Source organism: Daphnia pulex, chromosome 2 (genome assembly GCF_021134715.1).
Source record: "Daphnia pulex isolate KAP4 chromosome 2, ASM2113471v1".
Taxonomy (NCBI): domain Eukaryota; kingdom Metazoa; phylum Arthropoda; class Branchiopoda; order Diplostraca; family Daphniidae; genus Daphnia; species Daphnia pulex.
The window spans coordinates 12,014,402-12,035,365 of NC_060018.1; the positions used below are offsets into that span (position 1 = coordinate 12,014,402).

General features: G+C 37.3%; 4 protein-coding genes and 2 long non-coding RNA genes across 6 annotated transcripts; 4 read left to right on the plus strand and 2 right to left on the minus strand.

Moving 5' to 3' along the window:
* The first annotated feature begins 154 nt into the window (after positions 1–154).
* LOC124207942 lies at positions 155–1,736 on the plus strand. The gene is made up of 6 exons (XM_046605595.1): positions 155–558; positions 661–767; positions 838–931; positions 1,012–1,170; positions 1,229–1,388; positions 1,483–1,736. The coding sequence occupies exons 1-6, from the start codon at positions 391–393 to the stop codon at positions 1,734–1,736; spliced, it is 942 nt and encodes a 313-aa protein (XP_046461551.1). The 5' UTR covers positions 155–390.
* Positions 1,737–1,790: 54 nt separating this feature from the next.
* On the plus strand, positions 1,791–2,677 carry LOC124207164. Its single transcript, XM_046604493.1, has 3 exons — positions 1,791–1,910; positions 1,978–2,120; positions 2,219–2,677. Exons 1-3 carry the CDS (start codon positions 1,806–1,808, stop codon positions 2,469–2,471), a joined length of 501 nt encoding a protein of 166 aa, XP_046460449.1. The 5' UTR covers positions 1,791–1,805; the 3' UTR covers positions 2,472–2,677.
* Positions 2,678–4,490: 1,813 nt separating this feature from the next.
* On the plus strand, positions 4,491–5,355 carry LOC124209652. Its single transcript, XM_046607746.1, has 3 exons — positions 4,491–4,647; positions 4,731–4,960; positions 5,033–5,355. The coding sequence occupies exons 1-3, from the start codon at positions 4,527–4,529 to the stop codon at positions 5,177–5,179; spliced, it is 498 nt and encodes a 165-aa protein (XP_046463702.1). The 5' UTR covers positions 4,491–4,526; the 3' UTR covers positions 5,180–5,355.
* Positions 5,356–16,119: 10,764 nt separating this feature from the next.
* Positions 16,120–17,227, minus strand: LOC124204508. The gene is made up of 3 exons (XM_046601597.1): positions 16,785–17,227; positions 16,552–16,723; positions 16,120–16,478 (listed from the first exon to the last, which is right to left on the minus strand). The coding sequence occupies exons 1-3, from the start codon at positions 17,154–17,156 to the stop codon at positions 16,264–16,266; spliced, it is 759 nt and encodes a 252-aa protein (XP_046457553.1). The 5' UTR covers positions 17,157–17,227; the 3' UTR covers positions 16,120–16,263.
* Positions 17,228–17,240: 13 nt separating this feature from the next.
* LOC124204519 lies at positions 17,241–18,293 on the minus strand. The gene is made up of 4 exons (XR_006878956.1): positions 18,184–18,293; positions 17,828–18,068; positions 17,383–17,741; positions 17,241–17,317 (listed from the first exon to the last, which is right to left on the minus strand). It is a non-coding gene; the product is annotated as an uncharacterized LOC124204519 (long non-coding RNA).
* Positions 18,294–18,580: 287 nt separating this feature from the next.
* Positions 18,581–20,086, plus strand: LOC124204493. Its single transcript, XR_006878938.1, has 6 exons — positions 18,581–18,668; positions 18,736–18,924; positions 19,012–19,144; positions 19,226–19,318; positions 19,407–19,523; positions 19,596–20,086. It is a non-coding gene; the product is annotated as an uncharacterized LOC124204493 (long non-coding RNA).
* The last annotated feature ends 878 nt before the right edge of the window (positions 20,087–20,964 follow it).

Sequence of the window (20,964 nt, forward strand, 5' to 3'; positions counted from 1 at the left end):
TAGAAAGATTAGTGAGCCAAAGTATCGAGTATTATATTAGTTTGACCTTATGATATAAAAAGTTTGGGTAATAGAGTAATGCAACCTTTGCGTTGGCGGTTGGCCATGAAGTTCATTCATGGATGATTCTGACTTCAGCAGCATAGAGCGAAAATTGCAGACTCACCGGGAATATAAGTTGAGTTCCAACAGGCTTCTTACCGACAGCTGAATAACCTTGACTATTTATTCATCTACAGTCGACGTAGTTGTGATGCGTGACGTGAATTGCGTGTTGAGCAATCGACGAAATGACCCGTGATGGATACAAAATGACATATAAACCAAAGAAATAACGAACGAGTTTACCAAGTGCATTGGAACCTTCCGACCGAAGAGGATCGCAAAGAAATGGTCGTAACCATCAGAATAAAATTTGGGCTTCTGCTATGTTTGGTGCTTGCAATAGCAATCACGAACGCAGGTATTAGCGGCAGCAAAGGAAAAGCGGTCCATCATATCCCGCACAAGCTCCAAGGCAATATACGAGGAAGGGATCTACGAGTCGTCACAGGACATGTATTAGGCTATATATCATTAACTCATTTCAAAGCATTGGATCTTACGTATTTATTACGATAACATAATAGCTATAATTAAATTGTTTTTTAAACTTTGCAGTTTCCACCTTACATTTCCATTTTGCGGAACTCTTCTGGCCACATCACTGACTACTCCGACCACATGTACCAACATTTGCAGTACCTGTCTCAGAAGTTGGAGTTCACGTAAGAGTCTTTATGTTTGTCAATCAAAAGCAGAATTGTTTCTGAAACCGTTTTGTACACCGAAAAATAGTTACACAATATTCCCTGCGGCTGGAAACAGCATCCATGACGGAGTCAAGTCTATAGATATTTGGAGTGCCGTCATTGAAACAATCACCAACCTCGTACGAACTATACGACGATTTAATTCATTCGACAAATAATTCTCAGATTTTGTTAATTCTATTTTCAAAAATTAAACCAGGAAGCTGATATTGGCTTAGTGCCGGCTACCGTTTCACTGGAGCGGTACGAATCCATTGAATTCTGCGGATTTTTGGGTGGTGACAATACCGGGATTCTTGTCAAATATCCTGCCGCTAATATTTCATTTACCAGCGCTTTCGACGTGTTTTCAATCGAGGTAATGTCCATCATTCAAAAATCTTTCAAAAAATTAACACTGATGATATTGTCCGCAGGTATGGATGTGGGGCATAATTTCAGGAATAGCAATTGTTACCATTTGTCGCATTTTTTCTTACGTAACCAAACGCTTGCGTATTAACGTTGATGAAAATAAGCCCGAGATAAGAGCTGGGACTATATTGATGTATTTTTTTGGAAACACGTTTTCTCAGGGTAAATTTTATCTTAAATTAATAATCGGTTTTATTAAATCACTTGTTCACGCTGTCACTTGTTCACGAGTATTTTTCTGTTGTTTGTGTTTTAGGGAATTATTTTCCGTGCCAACAACCATCGCAGAAACTTCTCGTTGCGACCTGGTGTTTCGTTACTTTCGTCTTCGTCAACACTTACAACTCGACTCTGACGTCTTACATGTCGGTGACTTATCAAAGACCCGAAGTCAATTCCTTTCGTGATTTGGCTCTTGCCACAAAGTACAAGGCCACTGTTTTAACCGGATCCATTCAAGATATAGATTTGCGGGTTATCATGAAGGTATATGTCTGTCAGTATATATAACATGTTTTAACAAACAAAAATCCAAGGTAGTTTTCCCGTTTGTAGCGACCCCGGAAAAGTTATCTAAAAATGGTCGCTGACAGAATCGACCAATGTTCATCGGACTGCAGAAAATTCTCCTTCGAGGAACTGGCCGTTTCGGTTTTAGAGGAAGAGAACTGCGTTTCGTTAATAGTGAGACATCATCATCGTGTTTGTTTCTCAATTTAGCCTATAATTAATATTGATTTATCGAATTCAGACCTGGGCTGCTGGCATCGCTAGTCTGAAGAAGTTCAATGCCAAAAGTTGTCGTCTGGCTATGGCGTTCGAGTCAACTTCGTGGAAGCCCATGTTCTTGGCCGTTCCCAAATCGAGTCCCTACAAAGAAGAAATCAACCGAGCGTCAGTATTTTAGAAATAATTATTTATTCGTGAGAATAAGAAGCATATTAGTAGCTATACTTAAAATGATACGTGTCATATTGATCGATATTACTTAGGTCATTCATGTTCTTTGACACTGGACTGCGGGACTATTGGTTAAAAGCGTATGCAAAACCGCCCGCACAGTGTCGACTGGACTACAACAGCAAAGGCGTTGCGATCAAAAGATTCGGCCATCAAATTAAACTGGAACATTTTCACCTACCATTCCTGATTCTTTTTGGTGGCTATTTGCTAGCATTCATTCAATTTTTTCGTGAAAAATTAACCTGCCCACTTCGACGAAGAGGGACTGTAGCTCCAGTGTAGCTCAGAAATGTTTAGACTTCTGCTAATAGTCGTCTATTAAAATTTACATTTTAATCCAAGCCGAATAGTTCCTAAAAGGCCAATAGTGCTCTGGAAAGTTATTTTTTACCTATACTGATGAATGCCCTATGTGTGTTGATGAATTTTAAAAAATTACAATTCTCATATATTGACATGTTCACAATAAGATGTTGGCTTGTGGTAGACCCGAGAATAAAATTGTGGCATCGAAAAATGCGCACGTAGATACGTTCCTAAATAATTTTATTTTTTTGGAGTTTTAAATACATAAGGTTCTGTGGCCCAATGGATAAGGCGCTTGCCTACGGAACAAGAGATTCCAGGTTCGATCCCTGGCAGGATCGAAATAAATATCAGCGGGAAATCGGAAACTCTAAATTTTTAAATTTATAAATTTTCCTAAGTGTTCCCTAAATTGCTGAAGACCCCAAATCTTCGCACTATCAATTCGAACGAAAAGAAACGATTTTACAAATGAACTTGAACGAACTCTTGCTGGTCCGACATAAAATCGATACAGCAATAAAGAAATGAAAACATTCTTTGCGCATAACGATGAAATTAAATTTCCTTAATCGAACAGGGAAAAATAATCTATATCCATTCGAGTATATTCATACATAAAAAAAAGAAATGGTCTAGCATTCACCAGTGTGTATTTGTAGGTATATTGTTTACGACTGCCGACTCCCGGCGTCATGGTTACAACGAGTTGGCCAATTCATGGCATATCATGCAGGAGATATTTCTGTAGATAGCAAAGCTTCCAGACGTAGCTTCTATACCTGACCTATTGCTGACCTAATCAGTTCGGGAAAGTCCTAACTAGTAGTACATATCGTTTGTTTTAGTCATGAACTTTATCCATGCGTATAAATCTGTCAGTTCAGCTATACAGTGTCATGGCAAACTCATCAGAAAATTCAGATATGCCCAACAGGCGCTCTCTTTAGCCAAAAGCTGCATATATAGCGCCTCAAATATTTATTTAGTCTTCAATCGATACGTAGGATATGCGTGATATGAATGGCGTGCAGCAATAAGAAATGTCTTTAGTCGACGGTATCAATCGGATATATTAGAGAACCATATAAACAAAGGGAACGAACGAATTTAGCCAGTACTACATCAGAACCTTCCGATCGAAGAGGATCGCAGCAAAGAATATGGTCGTAACCAGCAGAGGACAATTTGCGTTTCTGCTGTGTTTGGTGATTTTTATTAGAATCACGGACACAACTAATAACGGTAGAGAAGCCAACGCCATTCTGCGAAATCACCTGCAAAGCAGTTTGCGAGGAAAGGAACTACAAGTCGTCACAGGCAACGTATAATACAAAACATTCGACCAGTCTCATCTGATCCCACATGTAGTGTATTGTATACAATTTGAATATACGTGTATTATTAAATTTTAAGTTTCCACCATACGTTTCCATTTTGCGGAATTCGTCCGGCCACATTACAGAGTATTCAGACTATCTCTACCAACAGTTGTTGTACCTGTCTCAGAAGTTGAAGTTCACGTAAGTCTTTTTTATGTTTGTCACTCAAAATCGCAATTGTTGCTGAGGCCGTTTTTAAAAAATAGTTACAAGATATTACCTGCGCCTGAAAACACCTTTGGAGTCGAGTACAACGAAAATTGGAACGGAGTTATCGGAACAATCACCAAACTCGTACAAACTAATACGTCGATATTTCTTTCAAACCAATTTATTCTCAGATTAGTACAAATGTTTTCTCATGTCTTAATTCAGGAAGCTGATATTGGTTTAGTGCCATTGACCGTCTCACAAGAGCGGTACGAAGCCATTGAATTTTGTGGATTTGTGGGCGGTGACAATACCGGGATCCTTGTCAAATATCCTGATGCTAACATTTCTTTTACCAGCGCTTTCGACGTGTTTTCAATAGGAGTATTAACGTCTATTACTTTTCACAAATTGAAAATCGATCCTTCAAAACAAAAATATATAATTGGATCTGCAGATATGGATCGCCTTCGTATTTTCAGGAATAGTCATCGCTGCAATGTCTGTCATTTTTTATAACGTAACAAAACGCTGGGGTGTTAACGTAAATGAAAATAAGGCCGACGAGATGCGCGCTGGGACTGTTGCTTGGTACTTGTATGGAACCATGGTTTCTCAGGGTAATTAATATTTTTTGATCTGGTTTTTTACTGCATTTCCTCTATATACTTTTTCACGAGTATTTTTCGGCTGATTGTTTAAGGGATCTATTTTCCGTGCCGACAATCATCGCAGAAACTTCTCGCTGCGACCTGGTGTCTTGTAGCTTTTGTTTTCGTCAACATTTACAACTCGACTTTGACGTCTTACACGTCGGTGGTTTATCAGAGACCCGAAATCAATTCCTTTCGCGATTTGGCCCTTGCCACAAAGTACAAGGCAACTGTATTAATCGGATCCATTCAAGACACAGACCTGCGAATGCTCACGAAGGTTTGTATTCGTCGTTAACTTGACAATATGAACTAACAAAAATCCTGACGTAATTTTCGCGTTTCTATATAGCGATCCGAGAAAGGATATTTGAAAATAATCTCTGACCGAATCCAGAAATGTTCATTGGAATGCCGTAAATTCTCCTTCGAGGAACTGGCCATATCCGTTTTAGAGGAAGAGAACTGCGTTTCCATTATAGTAATAAGCTATTTGTAGCTACTAATCAAATTTTCGTTCTTATTTTAGTCATTATCTCTTTATTGCATTCAGCCATGGTCTGCTGGCATTGCTAGCCTTCAGCAGTACAATACCAAAAGGTGTCGTCTGGCTATGGCGTTTGAGTCAACTTCGTGGAAAGATGTTCTTGGCCGTTCCCAAATCGAGCCCTTACATCGAACAAATCAATCGAGAGTTAGTTAGGATTGTATTAATTTTCGTGAAAAAGACAGCTTCTAAAAATGTTTGGAATATTATGTTTTATATTGATCGGTTGTGTAGGTCGTTATGGTTTTTTGACACTGGACTGCGGGACTATTGGTTTGAAGCGTATGAAAAACCACCCGAGAAGTGTCGACTCGATTTCAACAGCAAAGGCGTTGCGACCAAGAAATACGACAATCAAATTAAACTCGAACAATTTCACCTTCTATTCCTGATTCTTTTTGGTGGCTATTTACTAGCATTCATGCAGTTTTTCCGGGAGAAATTCATAATCTGATGCCCACTTCGCCGAAGCAATAGTACTAGTACTAGTAATACTATAGTTTTAGAATCGTCCCTATAATTTACCTCGTGTCATCTTATACAATTTACATTATAATTCAAGCCGAATAGTTCCTATAAAAGGAAATAGTACTCTGGAAAGTCATTTTTTATCCAGGCGCAGACATAAGAAAAATAATTTAACCAATGAAATCGGGGGCCTTGTGGCTCAATGTATAAAGTGCTTGACTACGGAGCAATAGGTTCCAAGTTCGGTGCCTGGCAGAATCAAAGAGTAAAAATTAAGATAGAAATATAAAAAATTTATTAATGGTCTACGGACTACGGAGCAATAGGTTCCAAGTTCGGTGCCTGGCAGGATCAAAGAGTAAAAATTAAGATAGAAATATAAAAAATTTATTAATGGTATTAGTCATGATTTAAGTTTTGTTTTATTGTGGGAATATGAATAGGACTAGAACAGTTGAAGCATGCATCATTCCTTATATTTGTTTGTACTTACATCAATTTAAGCTTATCAGATCTCCAACACCAAGAGAGTGTATAACAGGTTGATTAAAGATGAAAATAGTAGATGATGAATGAATGATAAGCTTTTACTGATTTTAAAATACCAACTTTTTCCGAGACTTTTTCAAAGTAAATCAGAATTCACTACGGTAATGATGAAAGAATAATTTACAGTAGGGGAGAGTGGGGCGATCTGGCGTTCGGGTCGGTAGGCTCAATTGATTTCTTGATGGGTTAGAATTGCAATAAAATATTCAAAAAATCAGGAGATGTAGATGTTAGTAATGCGCATCTTAAAACAAAATTTCATGGTAGTACGACGAACGGTTGAGGAATGAAAAGTAAAATTTTTCGTCTAAAATTGGGTCGTCCTACTTTGACTTTCGAATCAAGTGTTGGCTTTCCCGATTACTTTAAAATTATAAAAAAAATATGTAAAATACTCTCTACGTTATCTCCTCTTTAAGCCTGTTTAGTTTGCTTTATATTTACAATAGTTTAAATAAGAGATATTCAATAATCTACTAAGACCCCTTTGTTGGGGGCGCATCGGCCACACAGTGTCGGGGCTTTTTGGCTTACATAAAATTGCATATGCATAAAATAGCAGTAAAATCATTTGTGTTCGACTTTTTCCGTGTTTTTAGTCAACTACCATACTTATTTAAGCTTTTTAATTGATATTCCGTTGGTGGGTTGCATATTGGGTTATTTTTTTAAACTTTAAGTTTCTACTGTCAGTCAACGGTTTTTCCGTAAGAAATACAGGGGCCGAGACACCCCGGCGGTGTGAGCAAGTGACCCCGTATCTGGGGCGGGTTTGCTCTTTTTTTTTTTTTTTTTTTAAATCGGCAATAACCTAGTCTTAATTTATTTAGATCGGATTGAAAAAATCACCATTTAAAGCAGGAAGAATTCTCTTTCTTTTAAGATTTGGTGGATCTAAATACAGTGGAAAATAAAGGAATGGGAGCTAAAAGAAAAAAAGTGAGCCAGATCGCCCCACTCTCCCCTACAGTGGAATCAGCCTTTGCATGTCATATTTCTTTTTTTAATTAATTATATGCATAATTCTCAGACTATGCTCATTTTTATTTTCACGAATAATCCAGGAAGCGGATATTGGCTTTATAGTGTCGGCGACCGTTTCACCGCAGCAGCGGTACGAATCCATGGAAATCGGTGGATTTTTGGGTGGTGACCATTTTAATTGACTGGAAGTCTAAATAAAATTAATTGCTCCTTGGGTTCTACCGGTTACATCACACAGTAAATCTATTTCTTTTAGCCAGTGTAAAGCTGTCACACTCATCCGCTAGGGGTTCCCTACTTCCTATGTAGGGGAGACCGGGGCTATGTGGGACACTTTTATTCTTTACGCTGCCAATTTTTTAAATATAAGAATTAAGAAAAAATTAAAGTATAGGAGTGATTCTCATGCATTTCTCTACGTTAGGCTATTTTTTCATATTTTTTCGTTAAACTATGTAACAGTTATTTAATTAAATGTAAAGAGGAAAAAAAGAAGAAAAAATTTTTTTTTGGGTTAAACGGTACAGAGCCAGTAGCAAAATGGAACTCCATTTTTCTCTGCAACGGATGGATTACATTTATTGAAAGACGTAGTATTGAAAAGGAAATTCATTACTCTTTCAGAATTACTGTAATTTTATTTATTATATTGAGTATAAGTGGAGATACAATAAAAAAAGTAATGATGTCTTTTTTTCGATCTTTTTTGATCGTTAACCTGGCAACAGATGGCTGTACCATTTAACCCGGACCCAAACAAAAACAAATAAACTAAATTATCAAATACTTAGAAACACATTTTTTATAAAATAAAAATACTATCTTAAACTAGAAAGAAAACCCTATCAAATAGCTATCTGGGTTTATAAAAATATTTATAGAATTATAAAAAAAAATTGAAAACTAAACGTCCAAAAATTTTTTTCTGATTCCCATTTTTTGGGTTTTCCCATAAAACTCGCAAAATTAATCAGAAATTCGGGAAAAAAAGTTAAGAGGATAAATAAAACCAATAAAACATCATTTAAAATACGCTGTATTTATTTCAGAATTTTAAAACAAATTTTTACATAACAAAACTGTCCTGTACATTTTAGCCCCGTGTCCCACTTAGCCCCGGTCTCCCCTAGTAGGCAGTTCAACAGATGATATAGTAGCCTAGTACCTAGGCATATTTATTTAATTAATTTTAAATTTAAGAAAATTTTAAATTAAAAAAATTAAATTCGGTTAGTAACCGAATATCTATTGCATATCTGTCAAACTGAACAACAAAATAACGTCTGGTTTGATTAAAACGACTTTTAATGACGTCTGGTCTTACGCCATTGTGTTCATCATGATTTGAACTATTTTTTTGTATGTTTATGATACATGCCAACAAATATGTAAAATTTCACCAAAACCCCCTATCTTTAACCGTGTCTGGTTTTATGTTTGCGACGTGTAAAACGTCTGGTCTTGTACTAATAGACTTATAGTGGTTATAGTTCTCGGTTAGTAGAACATATTGAGCAAGCATGTTCCGAGTTCGAGTCCGGTGGCGCACAAAAATTTTTCGAAAAAAAGGCTCTCAGGTACCGAGAAATAAAATAGGGGTGATCCCTCAAGGGACGAGGGGTGGGCTCAGGGGTGCGCAAAGGGGCGGCCAAGGACGCTACGGAAGCCCGGTAAACCAAAAACTTTAAAGTCGATTTACTCAGGGATGCGTTCATTTGCACAAACTTTCTCATATACCATTCGAATCGGCTTAACGAGCTCTATCGAATGGCGTTAAGTTTGATTAGATTGGAGATTCCGTGCCACTCTAGGCCACTGCCTAATTATTATTTCTATCAAATGGCATAAGTTTTTTTCCTGCCAAAGAAAGTGGAATTTTTTGTATTTCACGCCGACTTTGGCAACCTGTCACGCTTAGACGCGGCCGCTCTGGCGGACCAGACGTGAGTTTTTTAGACTCTACTTAAGCTAGAGGACGGGACCCTCGTCCTATCCCGCCGTGTTATAGCTTGTCGGGTGAATTTTTAATCATATTTTTTTAAGAAGGGTCAATCGATAGAGATTTAAAAAGCTATTCTAAGTCTCCAAAGCTCCTTTCTTGTGAAGATATTAAAAAAAAAAGATATTTGCGCTTAAATTTTGAGGGGAACGGGAGAGGTGCTCGTTGGTTGTCTCCACCTAGCGCTAAGAATTCTAAACTATGGTTTTTAGAAACAAACAGAATCCAGAGAATCACCAGAGAATCACAGATAGCAGACGCACCTAATCAAACCAAACCAAAGCAAAACCAGAGAATCATAGAGTGGTAAACCAACAATCACCGCTAGGCGGCGACAACTAACGAGCACCTCCGTCAATTTCTAATTAGAATATCATCGAAATTAAATATTTGCCGCATAGGGATAATTTAATAAACTATAGCTCATTTCTAAAGCTCTATTGATTTCAGTAACAAAAAAAAAATGGTAGCCGACATAGGAATTGACGAAGTGACCCGTCCTCTAGCTTAAGTAGTCCATGACTCGCCCCACCCCCCTCTTTCATATTCTAGCTTCAAACCTTTTGCCAATCAAAATGTGCGTCATTGTAGGCTGGCTCCTGGACTATAAGTAGTGAGTCCCAAATACTGTAGTCAGCTAGGCTATAGTGTATAGCAATATCAACTTGACTCTAAATGAAAGAAAAAATGTGTAGAACCAAATGATGAAATGAATTATTATATTGCTAAGATTTTTCTGTAGCAGGACACTGAAAAGTTTCTGACTTGCTCAAGAAAAATTTAGGCTACCTGGGTTATCGAGAGTTATAACTGGATAACTTCCACCCAGCTATTTTGGGGATATATTCAACAACCCTATTTACGATTTACCTCTGCCTCATAGCCGCATTCTCCACCTATCCAACATGCTAACATCCTCCACAACGCACGTTCAGATTTCGTAATCTCTGGAGGCCAGGACGTGGGGAAGAAAAGAGATAAATTTTATAAAGTTGTAATTTTTCAAGTCAGTTTAGGAAGCGATAGTTCAGGTACGAGTGCGAAACTGCCTGAGACTAGAACCTACATAGAAATACAAAATAAATAATTAAAATGCAAGAGAACAAAAAACTTTCGTCGATAGACTTACTTCAGAATTTTTATGCTTCCTCCAAAAAAATACGACACGATAATGTACTTATCACTGGAATTTCGTCCAATCAGGTGATTAACGATTACCTCATAAAGCAGGGGTTTCAAAACGGCTTCAGACTATAGACTAGTCCATATTTAGAAATACAAATTAAATAATTATAATACAACAGTACCTAACAAAAAAACTACAGTTCAAATACTTAAAATCTAACTTAAACTTAACAATTTTGATGCTTCTTCCAAATAATAATCAAACAGATTGGTGATGAACTTCCCACTGCAGTGAAAATGGTAGTTCTCTCAGATTTATCTTCAAGGTATGAAAGTTATTTTGAATTGTTCTTATTGACAAAGTCCGCAGCGTCGGAAAATTATCTTCGGTGTCGATATATTCAATAACCCTATTTACGATTTACCTCTGCCTCATAGCCGCATTCTCCACCTATCCAACATGCTCACATCCTCCACAACGCACGTTCAGATTTCGTAATCTCTGGAGGCCAGGACGTGGGGAAGAAAAGAGATAAATTTTGTAAAGTTGTAATTTTTCAAGTCAGTTTAGGAAGCGATAGTTCAGGTATGAGTGCGAAACTGCCTGAAACTAGGCCCTACATAGAAATACAAAATAAATAATTAAAATGCAAGAGAACAAAAAACTTTCGTCGATAGACTTATACTTCAGAATTTTTATGCTTCCTCCAAAAAAATACGACACGATAATGTACTTCTCACTGGAATTTCGTCCAATCAGGTGATTAACGATTACCTCATAAAGCAGGGGTTTCAAAACGGCTTCAGAGTATAGACTAGTCCATATTTAGAAATACAAATTAAATAATTATAATACAACAGTACCTAACAAAAAAAAACTACAGTTCAAATACTTAAAATCTAACTTAAACTTATTAACAATTTTGATGCTTCTTCCAAATAATAATCAAACAGATTGGTGATGAACTTCCCACTGCAGTGAAAATGGTAGTTCTCTCAGATTTATCTTCAAGGTATGAAAGTTATTTTGAATTGTTCTTATTGACAAAGTCCGCAGCGTCGGAAAATTATCTTCGGTGTCTGGAAAAATTAGCCAGTTTTCGTGATAATAAAAAATACCGTGATGATCTTTTGGATGCTGTTCATTGTACCACAAACTTGACAAACATTGACGAAACTTCATTTCAGACACCTTTTCTTTGCTGAACTTGATCGCATCTTGATTATATTCAACTTTTGCTGTTCTATAGTTCAGCAATGAAACCATGCCGATGAGACACTATTGAGTCTTAATTTTGGCTTTTTATAAGTTTCCAGGCCAGGTTTTACAGAGTGTGGCACTGAAACCACGGTGCTGACTTTACTCTTGAGTCTCAACCTTTCCTCATATATCTCCCTTGAAGTCGAGAAGGATTTAATGATGATTTAATAGCTGATTTAATGAATAACATCAATACCTCTTGTTTTCGTTGGCTTTGTAGAGTAAGCTCGGCTTTGGACCGACTACGAACACTACATTTTTCATTCTAGTTCTTAGACTTCTGTGAAACGTAGCTGATGTCTCATCGTTCTGACGTTATTTATTCTCTTTAAGCCAAGTTTAAGAGCACACAGAGGTCAGTATATACAAGTCAATACATATCGAGAGAGATCGGAGGCATACACACGGAGCTGCCGAAAGGACGGCGACAGCTTCCGTATAGCCAGCGTCAACCTCTACTAATATAATAACCTAGGTTTGTTAATTAGTTTCTGGTTCGCTGTCCGTCTTAACCACAAAGTGGTTTCAACATTTGACCGGGGATTTGAGCTGAAGCAAGTATTAATACAATTATTTTTTCTTTTATTTCATTTTTCAAGTGTGGAAAAATTAAGCAAAGCATAAACTATTGTGATTTCTAATAGAGACATATGCACCTAATTTCTACTTACCTACCATGGTGGAATTTCTTGTACATCCCAGTTGGACTTTCCTTTCCTGGAGCAACATAGACTCGTTCAGTTTCAAAAATTGTTGCGTCAGCTGGTAAAATAGAGTAGGATATCACCGATTTCAAATGTGCTTTTTTTACAAAATTTGGGTACACTCTCATTCTTTTTGGGTACTCGAAGACCGGGTAGGGTCTCTTCAAGTATGCCTTCGATTACCATTAGCGTACTCAAAGGGTTGTACACCCTATACCGACCTTCGAGTTCCATACCCGAGTTCGGTTACTCTGGCGCTCCGAAGCCCTTCGGTTACCTCTTCGAGTACGCAGAACTAGCCTTATTGAACTTACTCGAGAATTCGAGTAGGTCACTCGAACAGTTAAACATAATCGAAGTTCGGTGCGAAAAACTTCATTTACAATAATGGAAAACTTTCAATCTCGAAAAATTTATAAGTCCATGCAAACTGCAAAAGTATTACTACCAAACTAAATGAAAAATTTTAAATCGGAAAATATTTTTTAAAGTCCCAACCTCAAAATTAATTTATAAATGTATATAAGATTGTGTGATAATAAAACTAGCGTGCTGCAAAAAACGGGCCTGGCCGAGTTAGCTTGGCCGGGTTGGTTTTGGCCGAGATGTCTACGCACCGAATTTGAGTTTTCGCACGGAGCTTCGGTGCACTTCGAGTACCTTAAAAGTAAAGGTATGAGAGTGGTTTCACGGAGAGTTCACACCGTGCAATTTCTTCATATCGCTACTTGACTATTGTATCTTACCGGTAAGCGGATCCAGTTTTCCTGCTCTCATTTTAATCTCACTGACCCTGGAAGTTAATTGGACGTCAATCGAAAACTCCACATTATTTTGATATTCAAATTATTCCTAAATATTCTTCTGATTAATACAACTTTCTTTCATTACAGGTCGGCGCGAAATGGGCGTGTGCCTGTAGGAAACCGAACTTACTATTCAATGACGAATGGGATCAGTTTGAATGCAGATGGGAACCCTTCATACAACAATCGTAGCAGCTATTAATTTCAAAAGTTATAAATAGCGCCAATCTTAAACTGCTTTTTCACCCTCTTTTTTATTTGGGTCTTTCGTTCCAAGTCGTGACGTCTCAGCAGCAACGGCCAATGGAACCTTTCAACCGTTCGCTGATTACGATACAAAAATGCGGAGATAGCGTGATTTTGCTATTCAAGTTTCAACTAATAGATCGGTTCGGTTTTCCTGTTCAGTCGTCAATATGCCACTTCTACAAGTGATTTACAAGTATGTCATTTGTAACTACAATTGAATTTACCAAAAAATAAATTTTTTAAATTAGTTGCGCGATTGGAACGTTGCTATAATTGCTGACTCACATGTTATTATTATTCGATGGTTGTCACTGCTCGTTCCACCTACCTGGATTGGTTTAATTGCCAGTGGACATCTGTTGAGCCACTCCCAGCAGTAACACAGTCGAAACAACCCGTTTTCCAAGGTAGAACGGCTACTCTGATGAGAAACTGATCACTGATGAGGTTTTTTCATATTTCATTTTTTTAACTAACAATAACGTTATATGATGAATTTCTTGTCTAGTGTGTCTCGTCAACGAAACCAGATCTTTCAATGGAACCATTTGGCCATTTAAGGGGAATTTAACTGGTATCCAAAAACGGGATGCACCTTCAACATTTACACAGCTGCTGCTGGTCAGCGAGTTCAAATGACTTGCTCTGTCGTAAAAATGAACAGCTACTTATTCACCCACTGTTAAAACATTTCACGACTTTTTCGTGGTTGTAGCTCCCAAAAATTAATAGTCGGAGATTCGTGGTTGTTAGCTACGAAAAAGTCGTATAATAAACCACAACGAAAAATTCGTGGTTGACGGTACTAATTTTTCGAAGTTTTTAACATCAAATTATAGGATCTAAAGCTATGACCTATTATACCCTAGATTATGTAAATAAAAGGAAACTTGGTTCATTAAATCGAGTGTAAATTATTGTATTTCAAACAACTTTTTCAAAGCCAACTTGTTAACTGAGAGTAAACAATGAAATACAATGCCTAAGCAATTTTACTTAATGCTACCCTACTAACACGGCCCATCCAATTTATGTAAGATGTAGGTTAATATGGGATGAATACATCCAGGTCACAATTGGGGGGCGGTAGTATAGCGTAGGTATAAATTTATTCGGATCTAGGATGGGATGAAATAAAGAATATTCATCGTAGATCCACCAGCGTATATTCATTAATATACTGATTGTACGTCAAAGTAATATACCCGGGGGTATGATTTTGTTGTGATACCATTTGGTACATACACAGAATGTGCATCACAGTATAACCATATAAGGTACACAGTGGACGAAAAAGCTAAAGAATATCTCTATTTCCTTTTACGGAATTGAAAGTCAGTAGTTCAAGTCTCGAGGTAGACTTTTATCTTTTAATTTCTGACAGAAATCATATCCAAAGATGGATGTTATTTAAGGATACTGTGTATACACAAACCGGTATATTCAAGGGACATACAAATGGTACGTGCGGGGAAGGGGAAATAAGGATCACCATGAAGCATTCCATGGATATGCTGTTTGTATCTCCCTTATCCTTGGGAGTACGCTGCAGTCATATCCATGGTACATCGCTGTGTTAGTAGGGTAGCGATGCTTTGACAACTTCAAGATTTTTAACGAACATCTTAAGTACTGGACTTTTTTTGGAGTGTTCATCTTCAAAGCCAAGAATTACACTTTGAATGAATAACAAAATGCGATGGAAAAAACGTAATAGGCCGCAAATATGTTCGGTAGCGAATCACACAAGGAATTGGATGTTAATAAAACTTGATTATCCACAATAATGTGAAATGAATCCCCTATGTTGAGAATGAATGGCGGGCGATTTAGTGTTTTCTTTAGGACGGCTTCTAGGCTGACAGAATCCCAAATAAATAATGATTTTTCAGAATGTTGTAACACAATGATTGTATAAGCGATTACCTCCTCTACGTAGTAAAAATAATTAACCACAACAACCTCTTTTCTGTTTTTGACCGGGATCAAAAGTGGAAGAATTTCCAGGGCGATGGATGCTTGAGTCTCTATAGTAATCAAACAAAATCAGCAAAAATAAGATGAAAATAAAAATTGGATTCATTACCGAAGGAGTTGAGTATGTCAGACTCCTGGTACGTTTGAAAGACTTTGCTCACTGCATCGTTTCTCTTCTTCGTCCTAACTGCATACTTCAGAATGAGCGGTACATGTGTCACCCAGTTATCCATGAATTTTCGGCAGGTTCCAGAACACGTCACCATTTCAAACTCTCATAGAAGCTGGAACTTTAGTAGAAAACAAATGTCAGTGAGGTACAATTCAATGTAAAAAGAAAAAAAAATTTACTCACATAGTCCGCTTGGTTCAATTCCTTCAATACTGGACAAGCAGTTTGTAGAATATGATGAACGTTATCAAATTTATTTGATACAATTTCTTTTCTTCGTCCATCGAAAGTTGCTTTCACCCTAGTGGCACACGATGGCCTGTGGATGTCCACCCTTGGTTTTGTGTTGATCCCAATAGATGACATCTGGATGTATTGTGGACGTCTTAATTACCGTTCCATACCAAGTCACTGAGATGTCTTACAGACGAATTTTTCTATTTACCAGAGACGTCTTATAAATAACCCCACGACGTCTTAAAAATAACCCCGGGACTCGTTTTATGAGGTAATTGTTGCCCTAAAATTTACTTATCGAACTAGAATTTCCCCTCCTCTTTCCTACATGCATATATTAAAATAAAAATTTAGTTTTATTCGAGTTCGACTATTGTGTGTATTGCTGATAAACGGTACAAAAACAGAGACATAAATACAATAAATTAAAGTAAGGTTTCTCAGTTTTTGAACAAAATATTCGTCACACATAAAATAGTCGAATGTTGATTTCCACTAATTACTTCTAGTAGTTATTACTTTCAACATTATCGTAACTGTGATCCAAGGGATGACGTGCACCGGCTGCAACACCAGCAGCATGTGCAACCATAGCTGCTTCCTCTTTCTCAGCTCTGGCTGCAGTTTGCTTGACGCGCGCTGGGGCGTGTCGGAGAAAATCCTTGGAGCCCTTCTCCATTTCAAACTTTGAAGCTTGTGGGAATCGCCGGTTGACAGCAACTAAAATTTAAATGCATCATTATTAAGGCTTCATATTAAAAAATAAACTATTAAACAGAGTAGTATTAATTACGGTGAATTAGTTTTTGGCTTTCTGAATTGCCAAATTTTCCTTTTGCTACACCTTCCCGAGCTAATCCGTTCCAGTTCAAATCTCCAGCCATAGAATTAGTGAATAGTGCACCCATGCAACGAGTCATCATATTAGCAGCAGTTTTCCCATGAATAAAATTGAAGTAAGCCAGCTGTAAATTACAAACGGAAAAGTTAAAGATTATTGTTGTAAATGAAGTACAAAGTTATTACCAGTTTGTCTCGAACTTTGTTCTCTACACCTGGAGTAAATGCTAAAGTCCTGTTGAGTCTCTGGAATTGCATGTAGTCGTTGATCGGCAACCATTCTGGCATTTGGTCAATTGTTGCATCAGCTGATGACGCTTGTTGGTTCAGAATTAATACGTCAATTTGAGTTTGTTGCTTTGTTAACATGTTTATCAGCACTGATTGAAACTGATCCCCTCGATTTGAAGATGGCCGTTGGAGCAAGGAGCTAACCTGAACCGGGGAAGGAACACTGACAGTAAGTGGAGCGGTAGGACCGAATACCGGTTGTGTAACAGAGGGATTTCTATTAGCAGTAGGATTTCTACTAGTAGCGGGATTGTGGCTGGGACGCATCAATGGAGGGCACTCGTTAGCTGTAAGCTTAGACCTTTTGTGACGCACAGGATTCGCGGAAGGATTAGCAACATGGCACAATTCGTCATGCAACGGCATGCCAGCGAAGAGAGAAGATTGGGTTTGTTGCGGCTGTGTTTTGTCCACATTCTTTCTGGTTGCTGGAATGTGAAAAAAGGACAAATATTAATTAAGAGAACTGAAATTAAAACAATAAAATTTAGACCTCTACTACTAGTTGATTCCAATGATCCATTAATAACCCCAGTAAGAGCCTCTATAAAGACGGGGAGAGCCCGGAAATGATAGATGGAGCAGAGGGCATTGGAATATTAGGTAACTGCAGATAGTGTCTGGCAGAATAACTTCGATTGATTCTACTAGCTGCTGATTTTGAAGCAGCTTCTGCTTCTTCATCAGATTCCGATGCACTAGATGACTCATTTGAGCTTAGAGTTGGTGAGTATCTTTCTGTTGGTCTTCTGGCTCTTTTCAAGGGAATTTTTCCTGTTTCTTCGGCAGCTGATTGTTCACTCAATTCCACATTTCTTGAGTTGAAAAATAGTTCGGCATTTTCTAAGGTTTCTGTAAGGAAGGATAAATAAACTATCAGTAAATTTTAAGCGAATAAGATTGACTTACACAATTGTGTGTTTTGATTTCTAACTTACCAAAGGACTTGCGAACTTTACAGAAATAACGAATCCAAATTGATGATGGCTTTGTGTTCAAACGCAGCAGCTTTTGAAGCTTTACATGTGATGTAACCTTCATGGAAGCCGGTGGCCAAAGGCATGCCAACCCATCATCTAACAACCAGAGATCATGAACAATACAGACTTCTTTCGTAGAGCCTGCTATCCATAAGTCAGCTATGTGAAATGAATTGTATACTCCGGCCATACTAGCTATCTAGGAAAAGAAATTAGCGTTATAACGACAATGCGTGGCAGTACATGTATGGACTACATAAATATGGGGATTGAAAAACTAAAACCATTCAATAGTAATAAACAACAATAGTTACCGTTATTAGCTAAGTAGTGCTGCTTTAACACTTTAAAATGACTGATCAAGAGGATAAGAGACGATTGAACGTTGAACACGTTAGTGTAAGAGATTGTAAGACGCGTCAAAATGAAAGAAGCTTCGACTGCATAGATCGGAAGTGGTACGTATGTTGCCAGTTCCCGGTTCATATAGCGCCTTCATTACATGTTAAATTAAATCATAATATTGTAATGAATGGTATTGTTAAATAGAATATAAATTTTATTAAAACCTCATACACAGTCAAAAACTTTACGCAATGAACGATGTTATTTATTTTACTATATTTTACCTAAAGCGTAATAATATTTATCAACCGGCAACGGTGCATCTTAAAGACGCGATCTCATTCTTTTCATTGTCAAATGGCTACAATTTTTTCTAACGCTCGTAAATAACTTACAGCTATTTTTGTGGTTAACTTTTAGCAACATCATCATTATTATTGATATTCTTTCAGCCGTAAGTGGAATTTTTATTAATGATCGCTTATAGTTTAATTTTATGCCATTACATTACGCCATTACAGATAATGAAGCAGCACACATGTTTATCGTGTGTTTGGTAGCTCTAACAACGTGCTTTCTCAAGAGATATTGCTCTCGTCTTGACTTCAAGATTGTTTCATCTTTATCTTGTGTTGGATATATCTCCCAACTGCTGCTAGTGCTTTCTCATCGAGTTCTTGCTCTCTTGATTTCAAGATTGGTTAATGCTGGTAAACCTTTTTCTATTTTATCGATAAATTTTTGTCCATTACTATACTTTCAGCTTCTCTAAATTGTCTTAATTTATGTTTTAATAGAATCCAAAACTTCACGTTGCTTTCTTGAATGACATGTAAACAACTCATGTGAACAACCTAACATATGCTGCTGTCAACAGTCAGTGATTTATCGCTGTAAGGATTTTCTCTATTGCATGATGCTTTAGCGCTGGTAAACTTAATCCCTATTTCATAATTTATTTTTGCTATGAATTATTTACAGTTTCTATAATTGTATTTTCTGACTAAATAGATGCTCGGTCTTGTGTTGGATATATCTCCCAACTGCTGCTAGTGCTTTCTCATCGAGTTCTTGCTCTCTTGATTTCAAGATTGGTTAATGCTGGTAAACCTTTTCCCTATTTTATCGATAAATTTTTGTCCATTACTATACTTTCAGCTTCTCTAAATTGTCTTAATTTATGTTTTAATAGAATCCAAAACTTCACGTTGCTTTCTTAAATCACATGTAAACAACTCATGTGAACAACCTAACATATGCTGCTGTCAACAGCCAGTGATTTTCTCTGATGCATGATTCTTTAGCGCTGGTAAACTTAATCCCTATTTCGCAATTTATTTTTGCTATGAATTAATTACAGTTTCTATAATTGTATTTTCAGATTAAATAGACGCTCGGCAATCAGCAATGAGAAGAAAACAGAGAACCATTGTCAGTGAGAGACAACTGCGCAACAGAATCAGGGAAGATGCCGCTCACCTTGAAGCGGAAGGAGCACTAATTCACGGCTCAATAACACCACCTCTTCAACCGACACCGTTAGTCGAGAGTGAAGAAGAAGAACTTGGCGCATCATTTCACGATTCACCGCTACCTCCTCACGATTTTGCTGACTCATCTCTTCAAGAAACAGTCGATCTTCACCTTCTCACAGACTGCGATTCCCAATATGATAGTAGTCAAGATTCATACGACTCCTACGAATATGGAAGTGATCCCGAAGGTGAACCTGAAGGAGAAGACCGTAGAGAAGATTGGGATTTTGGAGAATGGGAAGACGAATATTTATTACCACGTTGCATCTTTGTTGTTGTCTAATAATTGTATACTATGAATTTCATTTTTCATTAAATAAACCTTTCTTTTCATTTACATCTTATTGTTTTGTTTACTGTATATTAGTTTTCCCTACGATAGTACATACTAAGTATTAACATTAAAATTCTGAGTGCGACGAGTTTCTTGTTTTATTATCTATCAGCGCATTAGTTAATAATAAATTATATATGCATAATATACGTCGGGTGGATAAACTAAAAGACAAAAAAGGGATATCTATTGGATATCGATGATAGACATCCAATAGCTATCTGCTGTTGATCCAAAATTTTCAAAATGGATGGGGATATGGCTCGGATGTACAGACGTGCCATGGACGTCCAAGGGAGGAAATGTGCCACTAGGGCATAAATATCTAACGCTTTGTTGGTCGCCAAAATTTCGACACACCTCAAGCAGTTTTGCCACATTGGCTTTGTAAGAGACCATGTCGACATCTAAATTTAAATCAATAGGAGGATATTAGAGAGAAAGTACTACAACTAACTTGTAATAACAAATACCACCTTTGTAGCTACCCCTCTCTGTCCCATTTTGTAAACACACTTTCTTTGAAGATGGATTCTTTTCATCAGTTCCAGATGTCTTAGTCGTAACAGGGCCTCCATTCTTCGAAAACGTGCATTCGTTTTTATTTCTCTTATACTAAAAAAACCGTTGAATTTTGTAATAAAATACCCCCTAGAGAATGAAATGCAATTGGAAATTGAATTAAGTACAGTATTGAACATATAACAGCATACTCACGTTTGTTGCAATGGAATTTTTCTTGTCCAAAATTAAATTTGGGTACTTTGACAGCATTCTATCCACAACAAAACGAATGGAATCAGGGTGTGGATGGAGAATGTGTTCTTCGATTGAGTTGGCAAGTATTCTGTAGATGGCTAAGTAGTCTTTACTTGTCAAAC